This window comes from Amblyomma maculatum, chromosome 2, assembly GCF_055883805.1.
Source record: "Amblyomma maculatum isolate TAMU_Amacu chromosome 2, ASM5588380v1, whole genome shotgun sequence".
Taxonomy (NCBI): Eukaryota; Metazoa; Arthropoda; class Arachnida; order Ixodida; family Ixodidae; genus Amblyomma; species Amblyomma maculatum.
In genome coordinates, this window is record NC_139345.1 from 34,390,700 (window position 1) to 34,416,298 (window position 25,599).

The following is a 25,599-nucleotide window of genomic DNA, read 5'->3' on the forward strand; positions in this document are numbered from 1 at the left end:
AGTTAAGAATAAGAGTTAGTAAAAAAAGTCTGCAATCTGTAATTCGCTGAAGCATTGCCTTTCTAAGTAACTTAGAGGACGAATTGCAGAAGAAAACTAAAGTATCCATAGCCTTGGAAGGGAACAGCAGTTTGATAGGTAGCAAGGCACTGGAAGTGAAAAGAGAATATGTTTATTTAGGACAGGTAGTGACCACATATAAAAACCATGAGAGTGAAATAACTAGTGAAAGATTGGGCTGTGGAGCCCATTTGGCATGTACTCTCAGGTTATGAATGGAAATTTACCGATATCTCATAAGAGGAAAATATATAGCAGCAGGATCTTAATGGTACCAACCTATGGAGCAAAAACATGGAGATTAATGGAAAGAGTTCAACGTAATTTGAGGACAATGCAGAGAGCTATTATAGGGGTGGAAGTGCTGCTCCAATTTCTCCATTCTGCTCCAAACTGCTTTCCCTGCTCCATCCTGCTCCAAAATGCAGCTCCAAAACTGCTCCAAACTGGCTGCCTCGATGCACTGCCATCGAATTTTGCAGAACGCGGATTTTTGCTGCACAGGGGGCTTTTAATAATATTTCCTCCAAAAATGTGATTCGATGCAATTTGATTAAGTGACAGTGAGAAGTACAAGTGGCAGTGACATGCTACAAGCTCTATGTACACGCTCTAGGAGTCTCTTTTGGCATTAAGGTGGCAGTTATAAGGCACCTCGTGCTGAGCTTAATACATATAAAAGTTTCATAAACTAGTAAAGCATAGAGCATAACAAATTTGCTAGTAAATTTAAAACAAATCGCAAGTGATTGGAGGGCAGTAATTACAAAAAAATGTTTTTTGCACTTGACATAGCACCTTCTCCAAGCCTTTTGAATTGCCTGTAGTGGGAAGTGAGCAAAGCAGTCACGGCGGGTTCCGTTAGGAAAGTTGTCAGACCACAGAACTATTCAAATTGTTCTAAGGGTGCAGCTGTTGAAAACAAGGAGGTACTTCACCATCGTGCCTCCTTGTTAGTACCAAGCGTATCAAGCCTAAGTCAGTTTACATAAAGTGTTAGGGGGTGACACCACAAAGGTTCCATGCACAAGACATGTCCTCCGGAGTGTTGGAAAGCCACACAGGGCCTATTGCCAATGTTAAGGAAGCGCCAGTGTCGCTCAGGTGAAAACATGAGGAGCCACTGGTAGACGGCTATGATGCAAAAGAAACTGCAGGAAGAAATGGCTACCCTTGAGTGCAGTCTGTCCTTCCTGAAGGTACTACTACACCAGTGCCTTGGAACTTTTCAGCATAGGCATAGGATCAAAAAGGATATGCACAAAGAGAGCAGAAATGTGCTGGTCATTGATGTGAATTAGTGGTGGTGTTTGAGCACATCAAAGGGGTAGACTCCACGTTTCAATCTATCATACCAAAACGATCAGACTTAGTTCAGTTATGAACTGCAGAAGCAAGTATTCAGTTTGCTGCTAGTGTTTTCCAAATGGTTCCACAAGTCAATTGTGTTATTTTAATATCTGTATATGTTTTGGCTGTTTGTCTTGTCTTGTCAGAGATGCGGGGGTAGTCTGCAAAGCATTGACGGTTGAATAGAAAGGAATAAAATTGGACATTTTTGTATGTTAGAAGCAAAAACTTGCACTTAATTAAAGTGTTTGGTCCTAAAAACATGCTCCAAAAGTTAATTTGAATACTTCAAACTCTCGTTTCATTGCTCCAAAGCTGCACCAAATTGGCTATATTGCTGCTCCCTGAGCTGCTCCAATATGCTCGAGCCTGCTTCCACCCCTGGCTATACAAAATGAAATGATAGGTGTAACTTCAAGAGTCTGGAGGCATGTAAAATGGATCAGAGAACAGTCTTGAGTTACTGGCATTTGACTCAAAATAAAGAAATGGGTATGGGAAGGACATGTAATGCAATGGCAAAATAGTCTATGGTTGATAAGTGTGACGAACTGGATTACAAGGGAAGGCAAGCCTAGCATGAGGTGGTAAGAAGTTAGGTGAAGGGATAAGATTAGGAGGTTTGCTGGGACAAAGCAGGTACAGCTGGCACAGAACCAGGTTCATTAGAGGGATATGGGAGAGCCCTTTGTCTTTCAATGGGCATAGTCAGTCTGATGCTGATAATAGGGGTGATGACGATTACTCAACAGTTCGTCACTACTTCCTCTTCTTTCTCAGCAATCTGCACTGCTTCTTTTTTTTTTTTTCTTTTTTTTGCATTTATAGCAATTCTTTCTTGCCCATGCGGTGCGCCTTCTGATGTGCTACTTTAGGTTGGGCTAGTTTGTTTGTAGCTTAAATTAGAGCCAGGGGCAGAGGAGGCACTTGAAAGCAATAGAACCGGTGCTTGGCTCTCATTTTTTTCATGTGCCTTCTTTGACCTTTTCTCTTTTGTGCCAGCCTTGAAATCGATTTCAGCTTTCTGAGGCAGGTGATGAAAAAAGAACTCGTGCTTTATTCATGAAATTGTGGCAGTACAGCAAAACCTCGTTACAAGAGACACTCAAGGAACCCGAAAAACATGTCTCTTGTAAGCAACGTCTCTTGTAACCAAAAATTTTAAAATCACTGTGTTGATCAGTTTACTGCATATCAGTATATAAATGCATTCACATGCATTAACAGGAAGTTGTTCAGGAAAGCTTAAAGAAGTTATTCATACTAGTATGTATTTTTGTGAGTGCAGAGTGTATTCCTTCCCAAATTCTGGAGGTAAAGCACTTCTCTTTGCAAACCTTCCTGTTGCTCTAACACCTTTGAGGCACATTGAGCTCGTCACCCTCAGATGCTTACAGGCTCGTCACCCTCAGAGGATTCACAAAGAGAAAAACATCAGGATTCTAAGCTTTCACCTTATGATCAAATTTTAACAGTGAGGAGTTAAAAATGCTGGATGTCATTCGTGCATTTTGATTTGCTTCGTAGGTAACAGTAATGCGATGCCGTTTTGACTTTCCAATCATGGGGAAGCACTCAGCTCCTGACATACACAACAAAAAGGATACTGATATGGAACAGAATTTAGCTAAGGGATGCTGAAGTGCATCATGTATGAGTTGGTACGCTTCAGCTGCATTGCATGAGCACACCTGGGTTGTGTCTCTTCTAAATAGTGAAGAATTTACTCCACGGACCTGAAAAAGTTGTCCTTAGTAACCGAGTGTCTCTTGTAACCATGTCTCTTGTATGCAATGTTGTTAACATGGCAGACATAGGAAGACCAACCAAACCCTTTTCAAATGTCTCTTATAACCGAGTGTCTCTTATAATAGCGTCTCTTGTAACGAGATTTAACGTGTTAAACAGGTGCCATTATCGTGAATGTCAATACAATGTGTGAGTGCATTGTTGCTAGACCTGCAGCATGCGATGCTCTAGCTTGCTTCAGTGGAGGGGAGCATATCAAGGTATCTGCAAAATTTAGTTCATTACCAGATTCTTCCTTTTAATGAAATTCTGATGATTAAGTTAAGAATATTCCTTTCATTATTGTGTTGCTTACGTCTGCAAACACAAAATTATCAAAAGAAAGAAAAGGATGTGGCTCCTTCTGATGCCATTGAATGAGGAAAATGGATTGCTGTTTTTTGTGTATTTCTCGTTGTAGTCAAGGAACCTGCTTGCATTCTCACGGATACGTGCTGTTGATGTTTGTAGAACAGTGTAACGGACTGTTACACTTGGGCTTTGACACGTGATAACCATTTTGCAGGGGGATGAGAATGAGGACGTTGAAGACAAACCTCGCCCCTTCTGCTGCCAAGCAGCCCCGACGCCAAGTGTGTGCATGCTGTCCAAGCACAACAATGGATCGCTCAACCTGTGGCATCTTACATTTAGCGAGGAGTCCCACTTCACTCACGTAAGGCAATCACAGTGAGCGAATGCTGGGCTAGTCGGGTTGGCACTACCCGGTACGTGACGGTACAAAAGTGAGGAAATTTGTTAGAAGTTGCAAGGAGTTTTTGAAACTCATGCATTTGATTTTGTAAAGTTGTTTTGATCTCCATTTGACTCTTAAGCTTTCTTAACACCTTTGAAGCTCAAGAAAGTATTTGTCATGATCTGTATTTGTCATGATCTGGGGATCAAACAAAAAGTTCATCTGGAACTTTGGGCATCACTGCCTCTTTTGTAGTATGTAGTATTGAATAAATGACCATGATAGCAGAGAGTGAGGACCTAGAACATACAACTTGTTTAAATGTCTTTTTTTCTCACTGATGCCATCATTGGCTTCACCTCTTCCTCTGGTTGCCTGCATTCATTCCAGGTGCTCAGTATTGGCCACGCAGCCAGGGTGTCTGGACACAGGTTCAGGATAAATGACATCACGTGCCACCCTGTGCTCCCACTGCTGCTCACCACGTCCCACCACAACCTGCCAAAGGGCAAGGAGCCCCTGGAAGAGGAGGAAGAGGAGCTCCAAGATCAGGACGTTGGTGACAAGTGGCGACGGGACAGCATGCCCACTGCTGCTCCGACAGAGGGTTTCTGCAGTGAGCTGATCCTCTGGAAGGTGGAGTCTGTCGGACCCCTCTCCAAGTCTGGCGGTGTCGCTGAACTAGCACGCATCAATTCTCTCGAGCCGTCGGCCTTCTCCAATGTGGCATGGGTCCCCACGCTGCTTCCGAGGTGCATTTCAATTAATTTTGGCTTTGAGAGAGTAGTCATAGCCGCTTAGGGAAAGTGCTCCATTAGCCTTATTTTCCACAGATGGGAAATGGTGGGCACTTTTTTTTCTTGCACACATTTCTTGAATACTGAAGTAAAAAACATTTTATTAATGCATGGTTTCTGATTGTGCAATACACTTGCAACCAACCATTTGACAATGCCTCTCAGCAATATGTTCAAGATAAAAAACGAAATATATTAATGCAACAGAAATGTAGACCATAGCAGCCTAAGCATAGAGTAGCTGGGATTGAGGAGGGCCAAGAAATATTCAAGGGGCTTGTATTGATTTCTATATGACACTTATTTTCTGTTTAGTAGGGCGTTAGCTGTGCATTTCACATGTTGGAACAGTGGCATATAAGACGTCTCGTGCTGCAAGGCAACTTTAAAAGGTTTAAATGATAATGCCTGACCTATAACTTAATGCTTTTTACTGGGGAAGCTCAGGCATGACAACAAACTTGGAAGCAGATTTTTTACACTCTAGCGTATTGGGTTGCTCGGCCGAAAACCATTGCTGTGCCCCAGAATTCACATATTGTCTAAAAAATATCTCAGGAAAATGTGTCAGAAAAATGATGCACGGGAGTTTGTACCAGAGCGCAGCAGTTCTTTGTACAGCATTTAGTGTGGTGTCATACCATTTCCCTTTTCATTTAGCCTCCGTCTTCTAGTCAGGTTGGAATTTAGTTTAGTTTGCAATAAGGATTCAGGGATTTGAACCGACAACATATCTACCTCCACTTGCATGCCACATTTATGAGTTTTGTGAACAAGTTAACATCTCGTGACTAAGTTTCAAACTGTGCTAGATGCAATAAAAAAGAGAAATGCATAATCTCCAGCTTTTTCCATTTTTATTCAGTCCCTGAAGTTTGAAAAATTAACCTCCTCGATTTTATGGCTCACATTCTTTCTTTTTGTGTGTGTGTGTGTGTGTGCGATGGCATGTCTTGCAGTACAAAACACTTATTTCCAAAAATAGGTACATGTCGAATTCCAAAATGAAATATATGAAGTGCCGGTGATAGGTGGTGCTTGCTAAATTTCAATGGATCACATTCATGCGGTCCGATTCTTCATTTTGTGGGCCAAAATTAAGGTTTCTTCTTTAACGGCTCCAGAATTTGAATTCGTGCTGCAACGTGCAGATTTGTTTTTTCTTGTGAGCTGCTCCAAGTATACATTTTGCTTTTCAAAAATTGCTACAAATCCTATTTGAGCTGTTGCACCCCTGCAAGCCTCAACCACATCAGGAAAAAAAAAGAAGCAGCGAAGAGCATCAACGCTTGTGTCGTAAGGCTTGATTAATTTAATGTAGTTCTTGTTGTTCGTTTTCCTCAAGACTGAACATATCTGTCTTAATGGCCTTGAAGTATCTGGAAGAAAAGTTTTAATCTGAATTTTGCCTTTGGATTTCAGGTAATTTGAGTTATGGGGGGTTAATTCTCGTAAGAGAATGCGCCACGGGGGGACTAGACGCTAGAGTCGCCTTCTAGCCCCGACGTGCCAGCCCTAGCAGACAGAGCTGTGACCCCCAACCCGCGGTGCGAGAAATCGCCACTGCGGCGGGTTCGGGCCAGAGGGGACAAACACCGAGTTGCGTACTCGAGCAAGAGTTTATTGCACTTCTCTAGTACACGGCAAGAGAATAGCAATTAAGAACAACCGCCGTGTAGCGAGCGAAAGCCGCGTACGGGGGTGCAATAACAACCACCTAATAGGGGAAGCGCGCCAAGGAGGTGAGAGGAGGAGTCTTCTCACCTGACACAGCTTCTCGCTCGCATCCCGTTGCGGTAAGTGCCTACGGTCAGCGGGCGATTCTCGGTGACGGCGGTGGTCTCCTCGGCGGAAATCATGAACCGCGCGCTGCGCGCCCATTCGCCGAAGACCCCAGCGAGTTGCTGCAGTCGCGCTCCTCGACACGGAACGGGAGAGGAGGTCTCCCGGTTACGCCGGCAGGAAAGAGGGAAGCCCGCGGCAGCGTCGCCGCAGGGCCCGGGAGGCGGCGGGGGGTGGCCAGCATGCCCTCTCCTCCGCCAACCTCTCTGCCAGCGCGCGTAATCACGCGTGTTAATTACGCGCGGGCGTTACAATGGAGGAAGGGGATTGTGAATCCCCACATCCCCCCCTCCTTAAAACCGCCGTACGGCTAAAAGTAGTCACGTTCACCGAGGGATATATCGAGGGGGCCGGCTAAACGCCGTTTAACTTTTAAACCAAAAGAAAACCATTTAAACCCAAAGAAAAGTGCCAATATACAAAAAGTTGCAGACAGCTCACAGCCAGGGGTGTCGGAGGGGGAGGCAAGGCCGACGACCACAGGAGACGACCTTGGAGCTGGGGGCACACGTGCGGCGGCCGCAGGTCCCGCTTCTTCACCGTCACTCGGCCAGGCTTGGAAGTGTCGATGGCTGCAGGCCTGCTACTGCATTCATCGTCGGTCAGCCAGGGCAGCCTGCCGGGGAACGGTTAGGAACTGCGTCTTCGCGTTGCGTAGCATGCTGCAGGCCCCCCTCAGCGGGTCGTCCGCTCGCTCCCGGCCGGCCTCTTTTCCCTCCGTCATTGACGCCGCCGGTGGCGAGGGCAGCGGGGCGCCAAGCTGCTCCCGCTGGTGAAGTCACGGCCGCGAGCACCGAACGGCGCCAAGGCGGGCTCTTTGCTGCAGCTTTCGTCGTGCTAGACGCAGGGGCCCGTTCCACGAACTCCGACTGGCTCGCTCCGTAGCCGACCGGAAACCGTCCGTCTTGGCCCGGTTGACGGTGACAGCAGGCTCTGGGTGCGGGAACGCCACTCCTTTGACGGCCTGCTCCTCGATGCTGCAACGGTCGACGTGGCCTCCGCCGGCTCCCCTCCTTGCTGGCTGCAATGCTGTCTTTTCCCTAGTTACATTTTTTTTTTTCTTTTTTCAAATCTACCCCCGCTCGATCTTTTCCAAGAGAAAGCGCGTGCTTGCTCTGGAAGCAAAATGTGCTGAATATTAACAGAGCGTCCCATCTATATTCAGAACAAGAAATTACTACCTGCGCATTGGTCAGAGTTACGTCTGCCGTGGGCGCAAGTCGTAACGAGGCGCGATGCTCGAAATCCCAAGCCTTGCCTCTCGCTGCAGCTGCCTGCTGGTGGGGGAGTGCGTCCTCCTCGGGCCACGCAGCGGGGCTCGGATTGCGGTGCGCTTTGTGAAAGTCTAGCTCCGCCATCTTTGCTTGCAGCTCTGTCGCGCGTCGGCGTGTGCCCAACGCAGCAACCGTGGCGCTGTTGCGAACTTATAGAGGAAGTTCTACCCATTCGACGTCACCATGCACATCACTAGGCAGCGAAATGACACAACTTGAAGAAAAGTCTTAGGGCCGTTCGCATGCTCAGCGATGCACACATCGTGCGATATAGCTCGTATCAGCGTGGCGTGACCAACCTCGAAGGACTCATGTGTATCCTTCGCGTGGGGAAAGGATTTCGCAAGGTGCTGTAGTACTGACGGCAGGGATCCAACGCGCTCACAGCAATACAAGCTGTGTAGCGCCCGCACAGGCAGCAATACCAGCGTGCCCTTATGTGCGCCGCGGCCGCGCCGCTCGGCTCCCGGAGCCCGTCGAACACTGGTCGACAAAATAAAAGAAAAAAAAAACAGGATCCTACCGCGTTCCTAAAGCTCCCTTAAGGCTGACTAGGCTCCCCACTGCTCTGATGGAATTAAAACGGTCAGCACTTAAACTCAGAGAAGCCGGGTAGGCCGGCCCTTCTCTGAGGCTGCGAGCCATCGCGACGAACTGGCTAACGGGCGCGGCAGAAAGGATAGTAATAACACTTCTCATGCCTTCAACGTGCGCGTGCAAAAGTACATACGCTACAACGTTGACCGTCCTCCCGTAGAGCATGGTAAGTCAAAACACTACGAGAGAATGCCCATCACACCAGCATCCGCGCGTCACCCTGCTACAGAGCGGTGGAGTCGTGTGAGATGACATCCTGCCCTCGCAGATAATTACAAGATCACAGTGGCTAGCGTCAGCTCCTGATCTCTCGCAATAATAACAGTTAAGGTGGTTTTGCTTGCTTGCCGTTGTGCAATCACCACTGCAGTATTAGAAGATACTGAAAAGTCAGTCCTGCTCACTGCCATGGCTAGTCTATGTGTGGTGTCGTACACACACAGACACTCGATTTGTCACACCTCTGGCCCCACGTTGGGCGCCAAAATATGGGGGGTTAATTCTCGTAAGAGAATGCGCCACGGGGGGACTAGACGCTAGAGTCGCCTTCTAGCCCCGACGTGCCAGCCCTAGCAGACAGAGCTGTGACCCCCAACCCGCGGTGCGAGAAATCGCCACTGCGGCGGGTTCGGGCCAGAGGGGACAAACACCGAGTTGCGTACTCGAGCAAGAGTTTATTGCACTGCTCGAGTACATGGCAAGAGAATAGCAATTAAGAACAACCGCCGTGTAGGGAAGCGCGCCAAGGAGGTGAGAGGAGGAGTCTTCTCACCTGACACAGCTTCTCGCTCGCATCCCGTTGCGGTAAGTGCCTACGGTCAGCGGGCGATTCTCGGTGACGGCGGTGGTCTCCTCGGCGGAAATCATGAACCGCGCGCTGCGCGCCCATTCGCCGAAGACCCCAGCGAGTTGCTGCAGTCGCGCTCCTCGACACGGAACGGGAGAGGAGGTCTCCCGGTTACGCCGGCAGGAAAGAGGGAAGCCCGCGGCAGCGTCGCCGCAGGGCCCGGGAGGCGGCGGGGGGTGGCCAGCATGCCCTCTCCTCCGCCAACCTCTCTGCCAGCGCGCGTAATCACGCGTGTTAATTACGCGCGGGCGTTACAATGGAGGAAGGGGATTGTGAATCCCCACAGAGTCCACATGAATTTAGTATTTTCGTCACATAGTTCGTTCTTCTGTATCTAGACATTTACAGCCCACACGAGGGTGGAGCCCAAAGTCGAACATGTGGTGTAGAGCAGAATTAGCAGTGAAGTGCAGCTTGTGCAGAGTGGTTGTTATATAGTTTTCCAAGACCCTGCGCAACAGTAGGCAAGTAGTTCAATGTCGCTCGGTCAGAGTCACTACTGGCATACGGCCAATGCACCCAGCATAGTATAGTGCCAGCTGATTGCTCACTGAGTGAGTCACCTGTCTGCCCCGGCTCTCACCTGTGGCGTTTCTATTAGCCAGTTTGGGGCGTGGTGCTAGACTGTGCCTCACCAAGTGCACTTTCCAGCTGCCATGCTGGCTGTCAAGCTAGAGCTAGGCATTAAGGTCAAGTGAAGGACTGAAGCCAAATACATGGGGCTCAGCGAGCCCCTGAGTCCGTCAGTTTTTGGGGCATGGTGCTAGGCTGTGCCCCACCAAGTGCACTTTGCAGCTGCCATGCTGGCTGTCAAGGTGTGCATTAAGGTCAAGCGAAGGGTTGAAGCCAAATACATAGCAAGGCCCCCCATTATGAAAGAAACAGTGAGAACAAAGTGCAAGCCTTCATTAGGGCAATCATGCTGGCATGGTGTATTTTGTATCGATGAGATCGACACGGCTTGTGTGGGTACTAAGTGGAAACTGCACTCTTATGTCAGGGTTGGTGTGGTCCGAGCTGCCTAACTGTGCTGGACGCTGCTGGACGTGTTGGTGGCCAGTGCTAGTGAATGTCAGAGGGTCACTTTGATGTGACAATGTTGTGCCGCACGCAAAGCTAGAGTCTCGCTGCACACGGTTTGAGAAGGATTGAGGAGTTTAGGCTGACATTATGAGACTGAAAAAATTCTCTGGATTAGCCAGTATACCAAGGTTTTACTGTAGTGCTGTAGTTATCATTAGGTTTCGCATGGTGCTCATATGTTTGCACCAATGAAAAGTACAGGTGCCTTAAATGCCCACTGTCCACCCTCCGGTCGAAAATATTTTCTTCCTCGGTGACTGTGAGACTTCGCCCCTAGAACGTAAGGCCGCAAAATGTTTTTGAAAAGAGTAACTAATAACGCAGTTACAGCCACCGCAATCACCCGATTCTATCATGCCTCTCTCCTTCCGTTCCCTCGCAAAGGTTTTTCACTCTCCTGCCCGAGGTCGTCTAGCCTCCGCAATACAAATTCCCCTTCCTCCTCCGCGTTTGGCGGGAGGTGGGGCGTGGCTGTCCGCGAGCGCGAAAAAAAAAAAAAAAGAAACAGCCGAGGGAGCGCGCGCCGCTGGATTCAGTCTGGTCGTGGCGAGGGAAAAGCGCGCTGCGAGCGGTAGACACCAATCCTTCTCCCGTCAGTCAGCGAGACGGACCAATGGACATCGTTCGCGGTACATACGTCATTGCTGGGGCCCGTCGGGCCAGCGCAGGAAACGGGGAAGCTGGCTTCCCAGAGGAGAGCATGAGAGAGCTTTGAATTGTATTTTCGATGCTTTGCGGCGCGCGTGTCACTGTAGCATTTTGCACAGACTATGTCCGGTACCTGATCGAAACACTGGGCTCCTTTGCTTAAAAGGGCCTTCCCTGGACAGTGGCCCTTTAAGGTACATCTAGATGCCTTGTATAGTTTAGTTAAGGTTGCCATTTTCTTTGCACATAACAGAACATATGCTTAATGTTTAATTTCAATGGTTGTATATACTGCTGTAATGAAATTGGAATTGACATTATTATTAAAATCTGCGGTTTTCCTGATGTTCTGTTTCTTAATAATGAGAAGTCTGCATATCTACTAATCCTGACCTAAAATGATGCAGCACGACTCTGGGCAGCATCTCCAACTCGCCAAGTGCCTGCTTTGTGGCCTCTGATGGTCTCCAGCTACGGGTGTATCAAGCTGTGATAGATGCACGCACCCTGCTTGCTGAAGTCTTGGCAGCAGCCCGCAAAGGGGAAAATGCCGACGTGAGTTGCTTCTGATCTTTGCCTTATAGAAAAATTATATTGATGGGCACGTCAACTTTCGTGGTCCTTACCAAGTTTCACACTTTTGCATGTTTTGTGGGCTGTTCAGTATGCACAATCTCAGCGCCTCCCACTGCCATGTTCACATAGTTAAAAGATACACAGATCAAGGATATGTGTTTGCTTCTTTTTATTTCTGAGATAGTGTAGGCTACTCACGACGATGTGCAGAGTTGGAGGATTAAGCCCTCACAACTAGTTATTTTGTGTTGACCAACCTTGGTGCTTGGAGTCCTGTGCATATAGTGCACTCATGAAAATTTGCACTTGTTTTACGTGATCTTCGTAGGGTGTCACATAAACAAACTCAGCATGCCATTAAAGATTTCAAGGCCCATCACTATGTTCACAAAAGCTACTTTTGCAAACTTTGTTCACAAGGAACCCCAACTCACTCACTCTCTGCTCTACCTCTACTTGTTCTTATTTGTTCTTATGGGCCAAGTACTGTTGGCAAGCAGGGACCAGCTGGCATTAAGCTTGGGTAAACTAGCATTCTTCTGTTCTATTCAAGTTCAAATTGCCAAGTTTGCAGCACTGGTGTGCTCATAGAGTATAACGTTCACAGCCTGACTGAGCATGCTGAGCCTGCATTATGCACATGTTGTAGGTCAGGGCAGCCCTCTGAAATTTGCCAAATGTGCTAAGCTGCCGCAGCCTATTTGTTGGGATGTTGCGCTGCCTGGTTCGTCTTCGCACATTAACCGTTGCATTTGATGCATTATGCCGACCAAAATGATGTGTGATATGCAGTATTTCTTGTTGTAGGGGGAATTTGTGTCGCTCATTGCACCATGTAAAAAAAAAAAAAAAAGGCTTAGGATGTACGCAAGGTATTACAACCACAAGGAGATGTGCAGCAGCAAGCAACTAATTATGCACTCCGGGCAAGAGCATTGAGATTTTTACCTAACAGTTTAAATTCTGCTCTCTGCTTCTGCAGACCATCAGCTTGTCAAGCACAACATCGTCTGGGATGGACTTACACCATGCTGGTCTTCAAGAGGAGTTCCGCATTGTCAGTCTCCAGTCCACAGCTCGTCCTGGTTGCATCGTTGAGCTGGACGCCATCAAAGAGGCGACAAACGTGAGCTTTGAACTGTGACCACCACTGTCGTTGGCATGCTTTTGGTGGTGCAATGACTGGAGCTGGATGCAAGAACGGACAGATTAATAAAGATGAGCTCAGCACAACCATGCATCAATGTGACGCTTATCTTTAAAAAAAATGACAGTGGTCATGCCATGCTTCATAATATGCTAGGCTCAGCAGCCACTGCCGTGTTTGTCGCGGGATCGAATCCCGGCCTCGGCGGCAGCTTTTCGATGGAGGCGAAAAGCAAGGCGCCCGTGTGCTGTGCGATGTCAGTGCACGTTAAAGAACCCCAGGTGGTCGAAATTTCCGGAGTCCTCCACTACGGCGTCTCTCATAGCCTGAGTTGCTTTGGGACGTTAAACCCCACCAACCAACCACTGCCGTGTTTGTGCATATGACGTCTTTTTCCTTCACTATGTCACACCCACATTGCAGTGGCAGATCTCGTCACTTTGTCATTGCCTTGCACAGGGCTTCTTCTTGCACAGTGTTTCTCCTGGTTGTTCCACTTGGCGGTTCCACTTGGCTGCGCCAAGTGCTGCTGTGCACAGCAGTTGTTTTTGCACTTCTCCTCCCCTCAAGCACAATTCTTCTGGCTCGTGGTGCCAAGCATTGTACACGAGCTATGCAGATGCTTACCATAAGTTAGTTTTCTGGCAATATTGTATGAGTAGCCATTGCTGCAAGATTCGAAATGATCGAAAGTTGAGTCTAGAATGATGTCTTTTCAAAGCTCTGGCTGAGAGAGACAACTGAAGTAGTGCACCTCTGCTCCATTTTATTTTTTACTTGTTATTTAGATTTCACCTGGTATCATTATTTTGTGATGCTGCAGGACTGGCAGAATACCCAGCTTCTGCATGTGTTCCAAGAGCAGCTCATTGTGGGTGCCAAGCGAGGGGCACTTGGTGGCTCTGGAGGCGGACTCGGGGAGGAGTCTGAGAAGAACGTAGGGCTACTAGAAACATCATTTCAGGTGTGATGGCTCTTCTATTCTGCCTGGAGGATGAAGCATTTTGACTGAAGTTTGAAACTGTTTATGGGGATCTTTGTGTTGAAACTGAAATAAAGCATCACTTAGCTTAAAATAAATTTTAACATTTTAGTGCATTTTGTCTTGGGAGCCGAAAAGGATTATATTATGATAGAAAGAAAATAGGACTTACATACTCGCTAAATGGTTTTCTGAGCTCTTATGATCTAAATCTATATCTGTGCAAATTAGTTTCACTTGTATGGCCAAAATGCTGGTTAGCTTGCTCTAAAAGAACATTCTTTATAGTTTTTGTATTTCTGCTCATTTCTTTTTTGTTTGCACAGGCATTTGTGGACCTTCGTCACAGTTCAGTATTTGAAGAACCATTCTATCTCGTTGTTCTGGAGAAGACTGGTGGTGGGCGCACACAGCTTCACATGTGGAGACTCGTCATCAGTTCAAAAGCTGCTGCCGGAGGTAACTTTTTGTATTCCCTGACCCTCTGTTGCTGCCAGAGATAACTTTTTATATCCCCTGACCTTCTATAGCTGCCAGAGGTAACTTTTTGTATCCCCTGACCCTCTATTGCTGCTAGAGGTAACTTTTTGTATCCCCTGACCTTCTATAGCTGCCAGAGGTAACTTTTTGTATCCCCTGACCCTCTACTGCTGCCAGAGGTAACTTTTTGTATCCCGTGACCCTCTATTGCTGCCAGAGGTAACTTTTTGTATCCCCTGACCCTCTATTGCTGACAGAGGTAACTGTTTGTATCCCCTGACCCTCTATTGCTACCAGAGGTAACTTTTCGTATCCCCTGACCCTCTATTGCTGCCAGAGGTAACTTTTTGTATCCCCTGACCCTCTATTTATGGGCTTTTCTGAAACTGCTGTTCTGTGAATGCTAGGTTAATGCAACTTTTGTTACATTATTTTTACAGTTTTGAATTCGGGGATGCAAATTCTGTATCGCAGAAAGCATGAACAAGTGCTGTCATGAGCTTTGCCCTTTGGACTTAGACATTTTTGTTGCATGCGATTTTGAGCATTTGAATTGGCAAATGCATGAACGGGTAATGTTATTGTAGAATTCTGTTGTGCTTGCATGGAAGAGCAAATAAGAAATCTGCCAAATTGCATTACAGCATATGTACTAATAAATAACTAATGAGAATAAGAGGCTGCTTTTGGCACTTTCATTTGTAGCACAGCTGATCATAATGGAGATGCATTCATAGTCCTCACAAAAACAGTATGCTTGTTCTGTGGCTATAGGGGAATCAGTGTTATTACTGGTGATCTACCAACACCTAATGCGTCTTCAAATAAATCACAGTTGTTAATCCAGTCATAATTCTCAGGTAACCTTATTTATTGCCATGTTTTATGTATTAAATTATTTATATGGCATTTATTTCATGACCCCCTTTCAAGTTTGATATATCTGGGATTGGCTCCATTTGTATTCGTTTTGCATCCAAAATTTAGCCTTTTGCACAGGTCTACTATTTTGTCTGGCAAGCTCTAAGGTTCACTTGTCCATCAAATTAAATTGCAAACTATGTGAGCCATCAGTCGTTCGAGCAGTGTGACTCCTTCTTGTGCATGCAGGCAAAGGCCACGAAGATGGCGCTGCCGCTAACTTTGTGGACAACTTGCCCTCGCACGATAATGATGATGCTGGCTCCAACCAGTCCTCACGGAGCGGCAGCCCCGAGCCTACTGACTTGGGGCAGAGTGCCCAGGCTACGGGCTCACCCCACGCTTCACCACTGTGCATCACAACGTCCAAGGCAGGCATTTTTTGACTTCCGTAGAAGTGTGTGTGCAACAGGGAAATGAAGGGATCGTTTTACTTGTGCTAGATCATGCACTGCTAAGAAACTCCTTTTTATTTATACGTAGGAATGTTTTATGTACCTGGAAATATATTAAGCACTATACGGTTGATTCTGGTTATATTGAATTATTTCAAGGAAAAGTATGTCACTACTGTTTGCGCTTGTCAGCCTGTTAATCAGAGCATTTAATATGTGGCATTCAGTACTGGCATTTCTGTCACGTTTTCTCGATCACTTTTAAAGGGCGAAGATGTGTTGGCTGTGTGGTTGGCAGCTGTTGGCAACTCTGGTGCTGTAAAATTTCATGGCGAGGCAGACTTGGAGTGCGCTAGTCTCTCATGCTTATTTTTCACGCATTATTTTCATGCGGAAAATGCAGCATATGAAAAATAAGCATTCAGTGTACAGCCTGTCATGTGATGAAGCCAACCTACCCGGCCGCAGCCAAGCAGCAGCCCTCTTCTTGCATGTTTCAGTCGCTTTGCTGGCGTTGCGGAAATCAACTGTACTATAGTTTTAATGAGTGAACATTTTATTTGTAGTCATAATGGCATTCACTAACACTTTTACTGACGCCTTCGAATCTGTGCAGAACTGAGCAGTATGTTTCTGTACATAATTGAGATTGTTGGTTCAGTATCACAGAAATTAAAAATACTTTGCCTTTAACTCATTTTGCCCTGAGCAGTAAAGTGTCGCACCTGTGTCTTTTTTTCTTCTAATTTACAACATGAATTCTACTCTTAAAGATGCATTGGTCACAACACCAACACTTTTTTTTTAACGGCATAGATTGCTCTAGGAAGGTTGGGTTCCTCGATAGTGTACAACTTCCTATGAGTTCATCCCAAAAACAGTCGGAGTGGAACCACCAACCACCATATATTGTGGCTGCAAACGATGCTGATTAGTTTAAGGAAGAAGAGGTTAACATTATAGTATAACAGTTTACCATAGCCTTGGTTCATTTCATTTTGAATAAGTGCATTTATTCCGTTTCCCTCTTATTATGCATTTTTTATATTTGTAGCCTTGTATCATTGTACCCTGTTGCCATGTTCAGTTGCTCTAGTGATGGTGACATTCTCTTTCAAATTTTTGGTGTTTATTTGCAATCTTATTCGACTGTTTTTACAAATTCTTTTTGGCATTAGTTTTCTAGATTATTTGTTAATTCACATTTTTAAATGATGTAGTTGGTTGCACTAGCTTTTCTTTGTCACACTCGTGTGCATAATTTTTGTTTGTATATGTGCTATCCCCTTTTAGCAGTTTATATATATATATATATATATATATATATATATATATATATATATATATATATATATATATATATATATATTCTTTTTTTGTACCACTTCCTTTAATAATGCCCTGTAGGCCATGAAGGTATCAGAAATAAATAAATTAGACCTGTTATAGATCAAAAGACAGCATGTCGCTAAAAGAAGCATTCTCACTTCCAGGTTACCGATGAGCTTCTCAATGTCAGATGATCACTGTATCAACTAATTTGTTATCCTCTTCGAGTTGATGCAGCTGGAATTAACTGCGGCTTGCATTGTAAACGTAGTACATTGTAGCTTACATTTTAAGACTTTAATGCAGATGCCCTATCAGTTGAGATGAGAAAAATAGTTGTTTGAAGCATTACGAATTCTGTTATAGCCTGCATTTGCTGCATACGTAAACAGTATACTGATGCTGGGTTGGATTGAGATTTGAACAGGTTAAAAAAAACGTGGTGAATGTAATTGCCATATGGGTGCTGTGCAGCTTTAATTTTATAGCATAAGCAGTGAAAAGAGACTCAAGGATTAGATGCAATGTCTTCACTACAATTGCTACATTTCACTATTAGTTTACTACATTTAGTGTGTGCATCCTGGTTCCAGTTGTGCCAAACTAAATTGGACTGCACCAAAATGATTGACTAGAATTCAAAGGCACTGTTTGCTCCCATTATTCAAGATGGTTTATGACCTCCAGCTTGGTTTTCACCTGGTGTAGACAGTCTGAGGAGGTGCTACGACAGTGATTGAAAAATATGAAATATATCATGGAGGGGCTATTCTGCAGAATACAGTAAAACCTCGTCGATATGTTTTTCTTTTTGCTTATGAAACGGGATATCTTGTGAACCGGGAACGTATCAATGCGGTTCTATTGTAGTAGGGAGTCAAGAATGAGGGACATTGAGTGCCGGTCAAGCAATGTTGCTGCTGAATTTTTTGCATATCTGCCTTAGCCGTCACTAATTAAAAGACAAAGGGCTAAATTCTAAGGAACAGAGCTTTTGGCCACTTAAATGGTCATCACCGTTGGAAACACAGTATGTGAGAGTTGAGTTGCCTGCAGGTGTGCACCCAGGAACTGCCACTTCCAGCTGATGTGGAGATTGCGCATGCTGCACCAGCAGCTGGCCATGTGAGCTCATCCAACATCTACCCAGCCTGCTTTGCTCCTTACGTACTATCCACAGCTTGCAGCGATGGGTTGACGAGGTAAGTCAGAGTTGCGTAAAGGACCCAGAAATGTCGCCTAGGTTCCTAAAGTTGTCATCATAATTTTTTGTTTATTTATTTGTCGTGCCCATTTTCAGCAAATGCCTTGACTATGGTGCACACCATTTGCACTCATTTAAACCACTAAGAGAACTTGAATGCATCTACTAGAGTGAATGCAAGCATCTTGGCTGTGGCACACTCACAATATATACTACTTAAATATTCAGCGAGAACTTGAATGTATCTAGAGTGGGTACAGAAATATCATTACCATCACTGTAGTTAGGAAGGAGGGCTCACACTCATTTTGCGCTGGCTGCTGCATATTAATGTAGAAAATTTAAGGCCCCCGTTCAGTGGAAAACACGGCATCTATGTTGTATTCAGCATTGTGAGCGAAAAATTACAAACATGCCTCTGACATGCAGGAGTTAGCATGTTGCATGTATTGCATTCATGGAGGTGGTATACATTGCTACCTTAGTTTTCAGCTGCCATAGGGGGAGGTGAGATACCCTTGGACCCTGATTGAGACATGCAACCCCCAAGCCACATAGGTAGAGACGTTGGTACTGCTTGGTTAAATAGGGGCTTTATCTTTGTCGGGTGGTCTTTGACGTAATATGGCAGTTTACAACATACACTATATACATGTGTGAGGTAATGGAGGCACAAATTAAGGGAGCAGTGATTGAGTCTCGAAGTGAATGGGTTGTTTAAGAACTTTGAGAGTGCTGTAGAGGTCTGCTTAAAAAAAATGCGAAAGCATGTGCAATTGCTTCTCTTTAGTAGACAGTTTTAGTTTCATGTGCGTACAGAGTTACGTACGCAAACGTGAGAAGTCTACGTGCGCTGCGCGAATTTCGCCAGGACTACTTTTAGTTTCACGTACGTGGTGTACGTGAAGCAAAATGTACGGACCTTTCATACAAGCCTCGAAAAACTGTGCGTACATGTTATGCCGCGCCATCTAGTACAGATGAACCAAACTAATTTTGTTCAGTCGAGCTGCCTTGAGCCGAGCCATGCTGCGGCCGTAGCCAAGAGTCGGTCGAATTGGAAATTGCTGTTTTCAACGTCGTTGCTCTACAGTGAACAATTAGCAAGACGCATACCTATATGCGTCCACCGAACAGCGTGTCGCATGCAGTCTTCGAATGGATTGCATTCTCTCACGTCGCGAAGCATATCCAGATCGTCACTTCTGGAAAAGCGAATTCGCTGGGCAACAGAACTCATGCTTACAACTTCACAACCTTCCCCCTACAACGGATTGGCTCTGGTTGGCTGCCGGCTTGCATCTGTCACTCTAGCCACTTCTCGCTCAACTCTGGTCTGGCGTGACCTCGCGACATCGTTGCTATGACGACGACAAACGCTTCTGCGTCAGGCTTAACAGCTGAAAAATCGTCCTTCTATCTAAAAACAAAAGGCTATTTGTCACTTGAAACTTTACGCGAGGGTAAGATTGGGTAAGCTTAAAGCGAATACAACAGTTTAGAGCACGATATCGCGCCGAGGAATTAGCGGCGAAGCTGTTATTGCTGTGAAGCGGGCGGGCAGGGCGTCGCCATGTTGTCAACTCTACGTACGCCAGCAACGTGAAGACGCCAACGTGAAAATCCGAATCTCGCGTACGTCCGTAAAACTCCCGCAGACTCTTCACGTTCTGCGCATGCGCACTGGTCACACGTAGGCGCTTCACGTACGTAAAGCTCCCACGTACGTGAAACTAAAACTGTCTAGTATCTCCTAGAGTTTAATGACTCAGTCATAACTAGGCACTAGTCATGGTCATGACTGACTTATTTACACAAGTCATAGACTCCATAGTCATGCACATTGGATCTCCAATCTGACTGATGCATGACGACTATGACTCATAACTAAACTATAATTATTCACATTACATGACTAGGAATGACATGACATTTATATACCACTGTTTATTTATTGTGTACACATTCATAACTACACAGTCATGTCACATGTACATTTTGCTTTGATGTTTTGTCTGCACATTTTTGCAAGTATAGCCAAGACTGAGAGTGGGTCTAGAAATCTGTGCGGTAGCTGCGACATCCCTCGACACTTATGGCAGTCATTTTGGCTCCTTGAATTTCCACCAGATACCACAATACTTTTGGCTTAACGTGTCAGTCAGCAGCAATAGTCACTCGAACATGAGCAGTTCGTCGCCTCCAAGTGTGCTGGTTGGGTGACCCGTGAGGACTATATGTGAACAGCGCTACGTGATGAAGCTTTGTGTGCAGCTTAACAAAACAAATGTAGAAACTTACTTGTACCAATTTGACTCAGTCCTTTGAAGAGAATATTATTCCTCATGCAATTCAGTTTGCAGTGGTTTAGGAAGGGGATGGTGCACCTCTTACAGCTCTTTCTGAGGAAACCATAAACACAGTGGCTGCAGTGACTAAAACTACTCTGATGACTGAAGTATGCCTTACTCTCAGGTAACTTGCCCATACCTGGATATTTCGGATGGAAGTCGCCCCCTAAATTGTGAAAGACCATCATCAGATTTAATGAGGCTGCGTGCAGTTGGTCCTTGGTGTGGTTATGCCAGTCCAGAAAGAAAATCGTGTGGACACTTGTCTTGGGTGGAAGCGGCTCCTAGAAGAGGAAGGTAAAATAATAATGGAAAACCATCATGACTGCAGACAAGACCAGGGTATACTGCTATGACTTGGAGATGGAGTGCCAAAGCATTCAGTGGGCTTAAAAGCGACTGCCTTGAAACGTGAAGGATAAGGCTCAAAGATCGGCAAACAAGGCCCTTATACTGGTCATATTTTTCAAATGCAAGTGGAATTATCTTCATCCAGCCAAGTCCTACAGGTCAGACAGTTAACACCGAGTACTACAGAAGTGTTTATGAGACACTGATCAGAGATTACTCTTCCTGAAAAAGGCCAGAACTTATGGGAGATTGGAAACTGTAACCCAGCAATGCAAAAGCTCACATTGCAAATGCTATGACCTGCCAAATGCTATGATTATGAATTTCTTGCTCAGAAAAAGATATCAACAAACCCTGATTCACCCTACAATCCTGACCTTGCCTCCTGCAGCTTCTTCTTGTACCTAATGGCGAAAAATTTAGTAAAAGAAATCTTTTAATGAGGAACATAATGCAGAGGTGGTTTTCAAGCAGATGGCAAAAATTTGCTTTTTCGTTGTTTTCGAGGCATGTAATAAACAATGAGACAAGTACATTGTAAATGCTCAATGGAGAGCACTTAAAAAGTTTTGTTGAGTAATTTTCAGAAATGTTTCATAGAATCGGCGTGTCTTTATCGAACAACTCTCATAATACTGTCAGCATCAGAAGTTTCCAGGATGTGGGTGTATGCAAAACAAAAATCATTTTGGAGCAACAACGCAAGCCTGTCACATATGAAGGCTCAAAGGGACATTCAGCATTCTCTGGTAATAATATCAGGGGACTGGGTAGTAACGTTAAGATACAATAAACGTTTTTCTGAAAGCTCGTGTCCAACAAACTTCTGCTACCGAAAACACACAAATGTGGATCCAAAACGGGAGCTGCAGACTGGAAAAAGCATTGAGTGTCAGTTGAAGGATGGTTATTTGGGAAAGTGTAGAGTAGGCTCTAACTGCGGACATATAAAAATATCTTTTCTCAAATTCTTTACCTCAGCATATTGTAAAATCTAAAATACCTGAGAAGCTGCACCTAAATTTTGCATTACTTAGTATTGTAATCATTGACCATTTTTCATACTATTAATTTCTATTTCTGGTGTATACTGATTAACTCATTTTCTGATTGAATTCAACTAATGGGCTAGGGCTGATTTTCAGTTGCAAATACGGAGCCTGCTGATGGGTGTGACAAGGGGTGTAAAAATTACAGCTTCAGAATCTGATTATGATATCTTTTATTTGGTTTTCTGCAGGTTCTGGAAGTGCAAGGTGGACTGTGATGGAGATGGAACACCCAGCTTTTCTTGGGTTGAGTGGGAGATGACACTGAACAAGTCATCTAGTGCCATACAGGTTCCTGGCAAGTATCTTTTTAATGTGCACTTTAAGTATTCAAGTAAGGTCAGCCTATGGCACTCTAAATTTAACGTTCTAACCACTACTGTGCTTGAAGTGATGTTAAATACCATTCTGGGTGGATGTATTTGACTGATATAGGAAGCTCTCATTAATTAGGCCTTCAAGAGACCAGGAGAAATGTTCGAATTATCCGAAAGGAATTATCAAATGGCTTGGAAAAGACTACCAAAAATCATTCACATATCAGTAATTTTATCTAATGAACACCTGTATGATGGTTGCCTGTATTTGAAGTGAAACCCAATTGAGAACTGTTTTTCCTGTTACGTTAGGCGCTTTACTTTACGCACACTGTCGGAAACGTTGAGGAAGTGGTCCAGAATCATAAATGCCTCCCCTACCTTTCTCGCACTGCAGCGCAGCAGTAGTGGGCCCTTTTTACAAAACAGCCCCGTCGTGTTTTGAGGATGCTTCAGTGCACAGTCAACGCGGTGAAGTGCCCAGTGCGGTGAAATTGCGCGTTTCTGGCACAAAGTTGTGCTGTGCTGGAAGCAGCATGGCGATGCATGTGAGGGATATATGTGTGGCTATTAGAACAGTCGACAGTGTGGCACCATTCCAAAATAAAAGAGTAGTGACACATCAAGCAGCGTCAACGTGGCCCATTTGGCAGACACACGTGTCTGATCATAGCCAAGAGATGTCGTGAACCTAAGGAAAGTGAAACCAAAACTATGCAACTGAACTATGTTTCGGAAACTGAGTCTTACAACCGTCATGGATCCCATAGCCTAAACAGGCACCACTTTCCATTTAACCGAGGTTTGGGCAGGCGATTTCAGTGATCGCAGGCTGCATCCGTCCTATCTCGATGAGATCACCCGTCCAAATTAATTGGAGGGAGGCTCGCCCATTTCTGAATTAACAAGCGTCCGTGCCTAGCGTTGGCCGGGACCACACCTCTAGTTTGAATCATCTGAATTTCCAAATTAACGGGAGTCAAATTAACAAGGTTTTACTGTATAATCCACTGCATCATTGACGTTGTGCATGAAGCTTCCGCGTGTGTCAGCTTGGTATTGTTCTTTACCTTTCAGGCCAGCCGCTGAGTGTCAGCTGTGCGTACAGTGGCAGGGTGGCATGTGCCTACAAGCGAGGCCACTCTTTCAACCGGCCCGGCTCAAATAATCCCTCCGACCGTTGCGTTAATCTTGGTGTTGCAATCTACGAGTGTGAATCCACTGGAGGTTCAGAGTGGATCCTTGAAGACACAGTACTTTTGAACAATGTCAGGTTTGTGAAGCAATGGTTTATTGTCACCCGCATGGTGCTACAAATTTTAAAATCATTTGTTCCACTTTACTCCATTCTTGTAGCAATGGGAACTTGAAGCAAACAGTGCCTTTCACTAGGAGAGAGCATGCAATCTTCCTGAAAACTGCACTATTTCTAAATGCAATGAAGCCCGTGTTGCAGATGTAATGCATTTAAAATGCATGTGTGCCATCGGCCCTGAAATCATGTCAAGGGAGAGAAGTGATTAAATAATGCTTCCTTTTGTAACTTGTGAGCTATGCATGGGGGAGCCATTTCAATCACTATTATTGCATTTAAATGCAATGTACCTGTCAGCTTAGCCTACACATGATCAGGACCTCAGTTTTTGTACATAGGAGAAGGTAAGAGTGCACACAAGAATGCTTAAGTGCTGTGTATGCGAAAGCATTTATGACCCATTCTCCATTATACTGCTTCGCTTAATAAAGGTTTTCTACTAATGCCATTTCAATTCAACGGTCTGACCAATGGAAAGAGCCGTGGTTATAACGCCACTACCACCTGACCCTTCCGAAATGAACTGAATTTTCTTTTTAGTCAGCTCAATTACTTCCTTTGGGTACAGGAACCTCCCTAAGATATCGAGCATCAGTTTGAACATTTTTTACCTTTTCTAACAAAGTTATCATTAAAAGACTATAGACACCTAATTTTTGGGTTCGTGTTTTATCATTAGTAATGATGCCTAGGAGATTACTTACACCGATCACCCCATCACATTCGCCTATGACTGCTGAGTAACTTGTAATCGAATTTCTTATCTCACCTGTTTTGGTTTCTTACAACGACAGAGCGATGGCTGTGACGCCACATTCAAGTCTAAGTCGCACGAGGGATTAAAATACAGCAATATAATCATTGCCGTGTCATTTGAGTTCACTAAAATGATAAAGCCAGCTGGCCTCAAGAACAGGAATCATTACAGGTGAAGAATGAGCCATTATATCGCTTTTTTTTAATGCCGCGCATCAAGACATGTTTGTGACGTCACAGCCATCTCTCGGCTGTCAAAACCGAAACTGGTGAGAAAAGAAAATTCAATTATAAGTTATTTAGCGGTCGTGGGCAAAAACTGTGTGCAGGTCAATACAGGAATGACTTGCGCATCATTAACAAGAAGAAAAATGCCACCAAAATTTGCTGTCTATACTCCTTTGAAGGCCCTATTCAGAAAATCCAGCATTGTCGTCATTGCAAGTGAAAAATCACGAGCATGGTTCTAGCTGATGGTAATTGGCAGGCGGAATGGCCAGTCATTGATTGGTTGGCGGCGGCTTATGTGATGTCATGAGACCACATGACATGGCAGGTGCTCCAAACTCTGAGTTCTTTTTTTGAGATGGGAAGGCGAGATGGGAATCGAACCCAGCGAGACCCTTGCATCTTGTGTAAGACATGCTGCCCCTAGGCCACACAGGCACATTTGTGCAGCTTGGTGAAACGGGGGTTTGTATCCATGTTTGATATTCTTTCAGATAATAGTGTAGCTGTCACGTCATACCATTAGAGGCAGAGCTTAGTCTCCCCAATATTTTTTAATATTTTTTTTCTATTATTAAAGGGGACAGCCAGAGCAACAGTTTAGGCTAAGTTGCTTCACTATGATACGACCCACACTCTTGTTGCTTACTTGGCCAAGATCCTAAAGGAAGTATCTTTTTTGCACCTGCAGTCTTCCACGGCTAGATCAGACTGCTCCTGGTGTTGACCTGGGTTCCCTGGTTGACACGACGCTGAGGCATCGTAAAACAGCAGACTCGCTTGTGCAACGACTGGCCTCGGATGGGGACCTCAGTGGACCACCAAGCTCTATACAACGGTTGCTCTCGGTGCCCAGCTATGCGACACTCCACACGTTGCGCAGGGCAGTGATTGAGCAGGGCAACCAGTGCCCCCTGGTGCACAAGTCGCTCATTCAGCTCGACTGGGTCTCTTCAGAGGATGGTTCACACGTCCTCACCGTTGCTGTGGGCTCCCGCATCCTCCTCTTCGCACCTGTGGCAAAAGACGTCGTCCAGCAGGGGGACACCGGTCTAGAGACTACAGTAGGTTCTAGTGGATAAATCAAATGTGTCAGACATATCACCGATGTGGTAGGCAGCTTAAAATTCAGCATACCCATTACTGTCAGCAGCTTATGAGTGCAAACTGAGGAAGCATGATGTTTTGCGTTCACTCAGTAGGCTTATAATTAAA

At 45.2% G+C, this 25,599-nt stretch overlaps 1 protein-coding gene across 1 annotated transcript in view; it reads left to right on the top strand.

Moving 5' to 3' along the window:
- The window catches only part of Rbcn-3A (rabconnectin-3 alpha), a 122,980-nt gene that overhangs the window by 21,224 nt on the left and 76,157 nt on the right, over nt 1-25,599 (top strand). Inside the window, exons 15-25 of the mRNA XM_084593783.1 lie at nt 3,725-3,874; nt 4,286-4,647; nt 11,391-11,538; nt 12,542-12,685; nt 13,530-13,670; nt 14,015-14,147; nt 15,279-15,460; nt 17,870-18,015; nt 21,960-22,066; nt 23,163-23,358; nt 25,076-25,448. Of these exons, the coding sequence (XP_084449909.1) occupies nt 3,725-3,874; nt 4,286-4,647; nt 11,391-11,538; nt 12,542-12,685; nt 13,530-13,670; nt 14,015-14,147; nt 15,279-15,460; nt 17,870-18,015; nt 21,960-22,066; nt 23,163-23,358; nt 25,076-25,448 (2,082 nt within the window). The remainder of the gene's footprint in view (nt 1-3,724; nt 3,875-4,285; nt 4,648-11,390; nt 11,539-12,541; nt 12,686-13,529; nt 13,671-14,014; nt 14,148-15,278; nt 15,461-17,869; nt 18,016-21,959; nt 22,067-23,162; nt 23,359-25,075; nt 25,449-25,599) is intronic.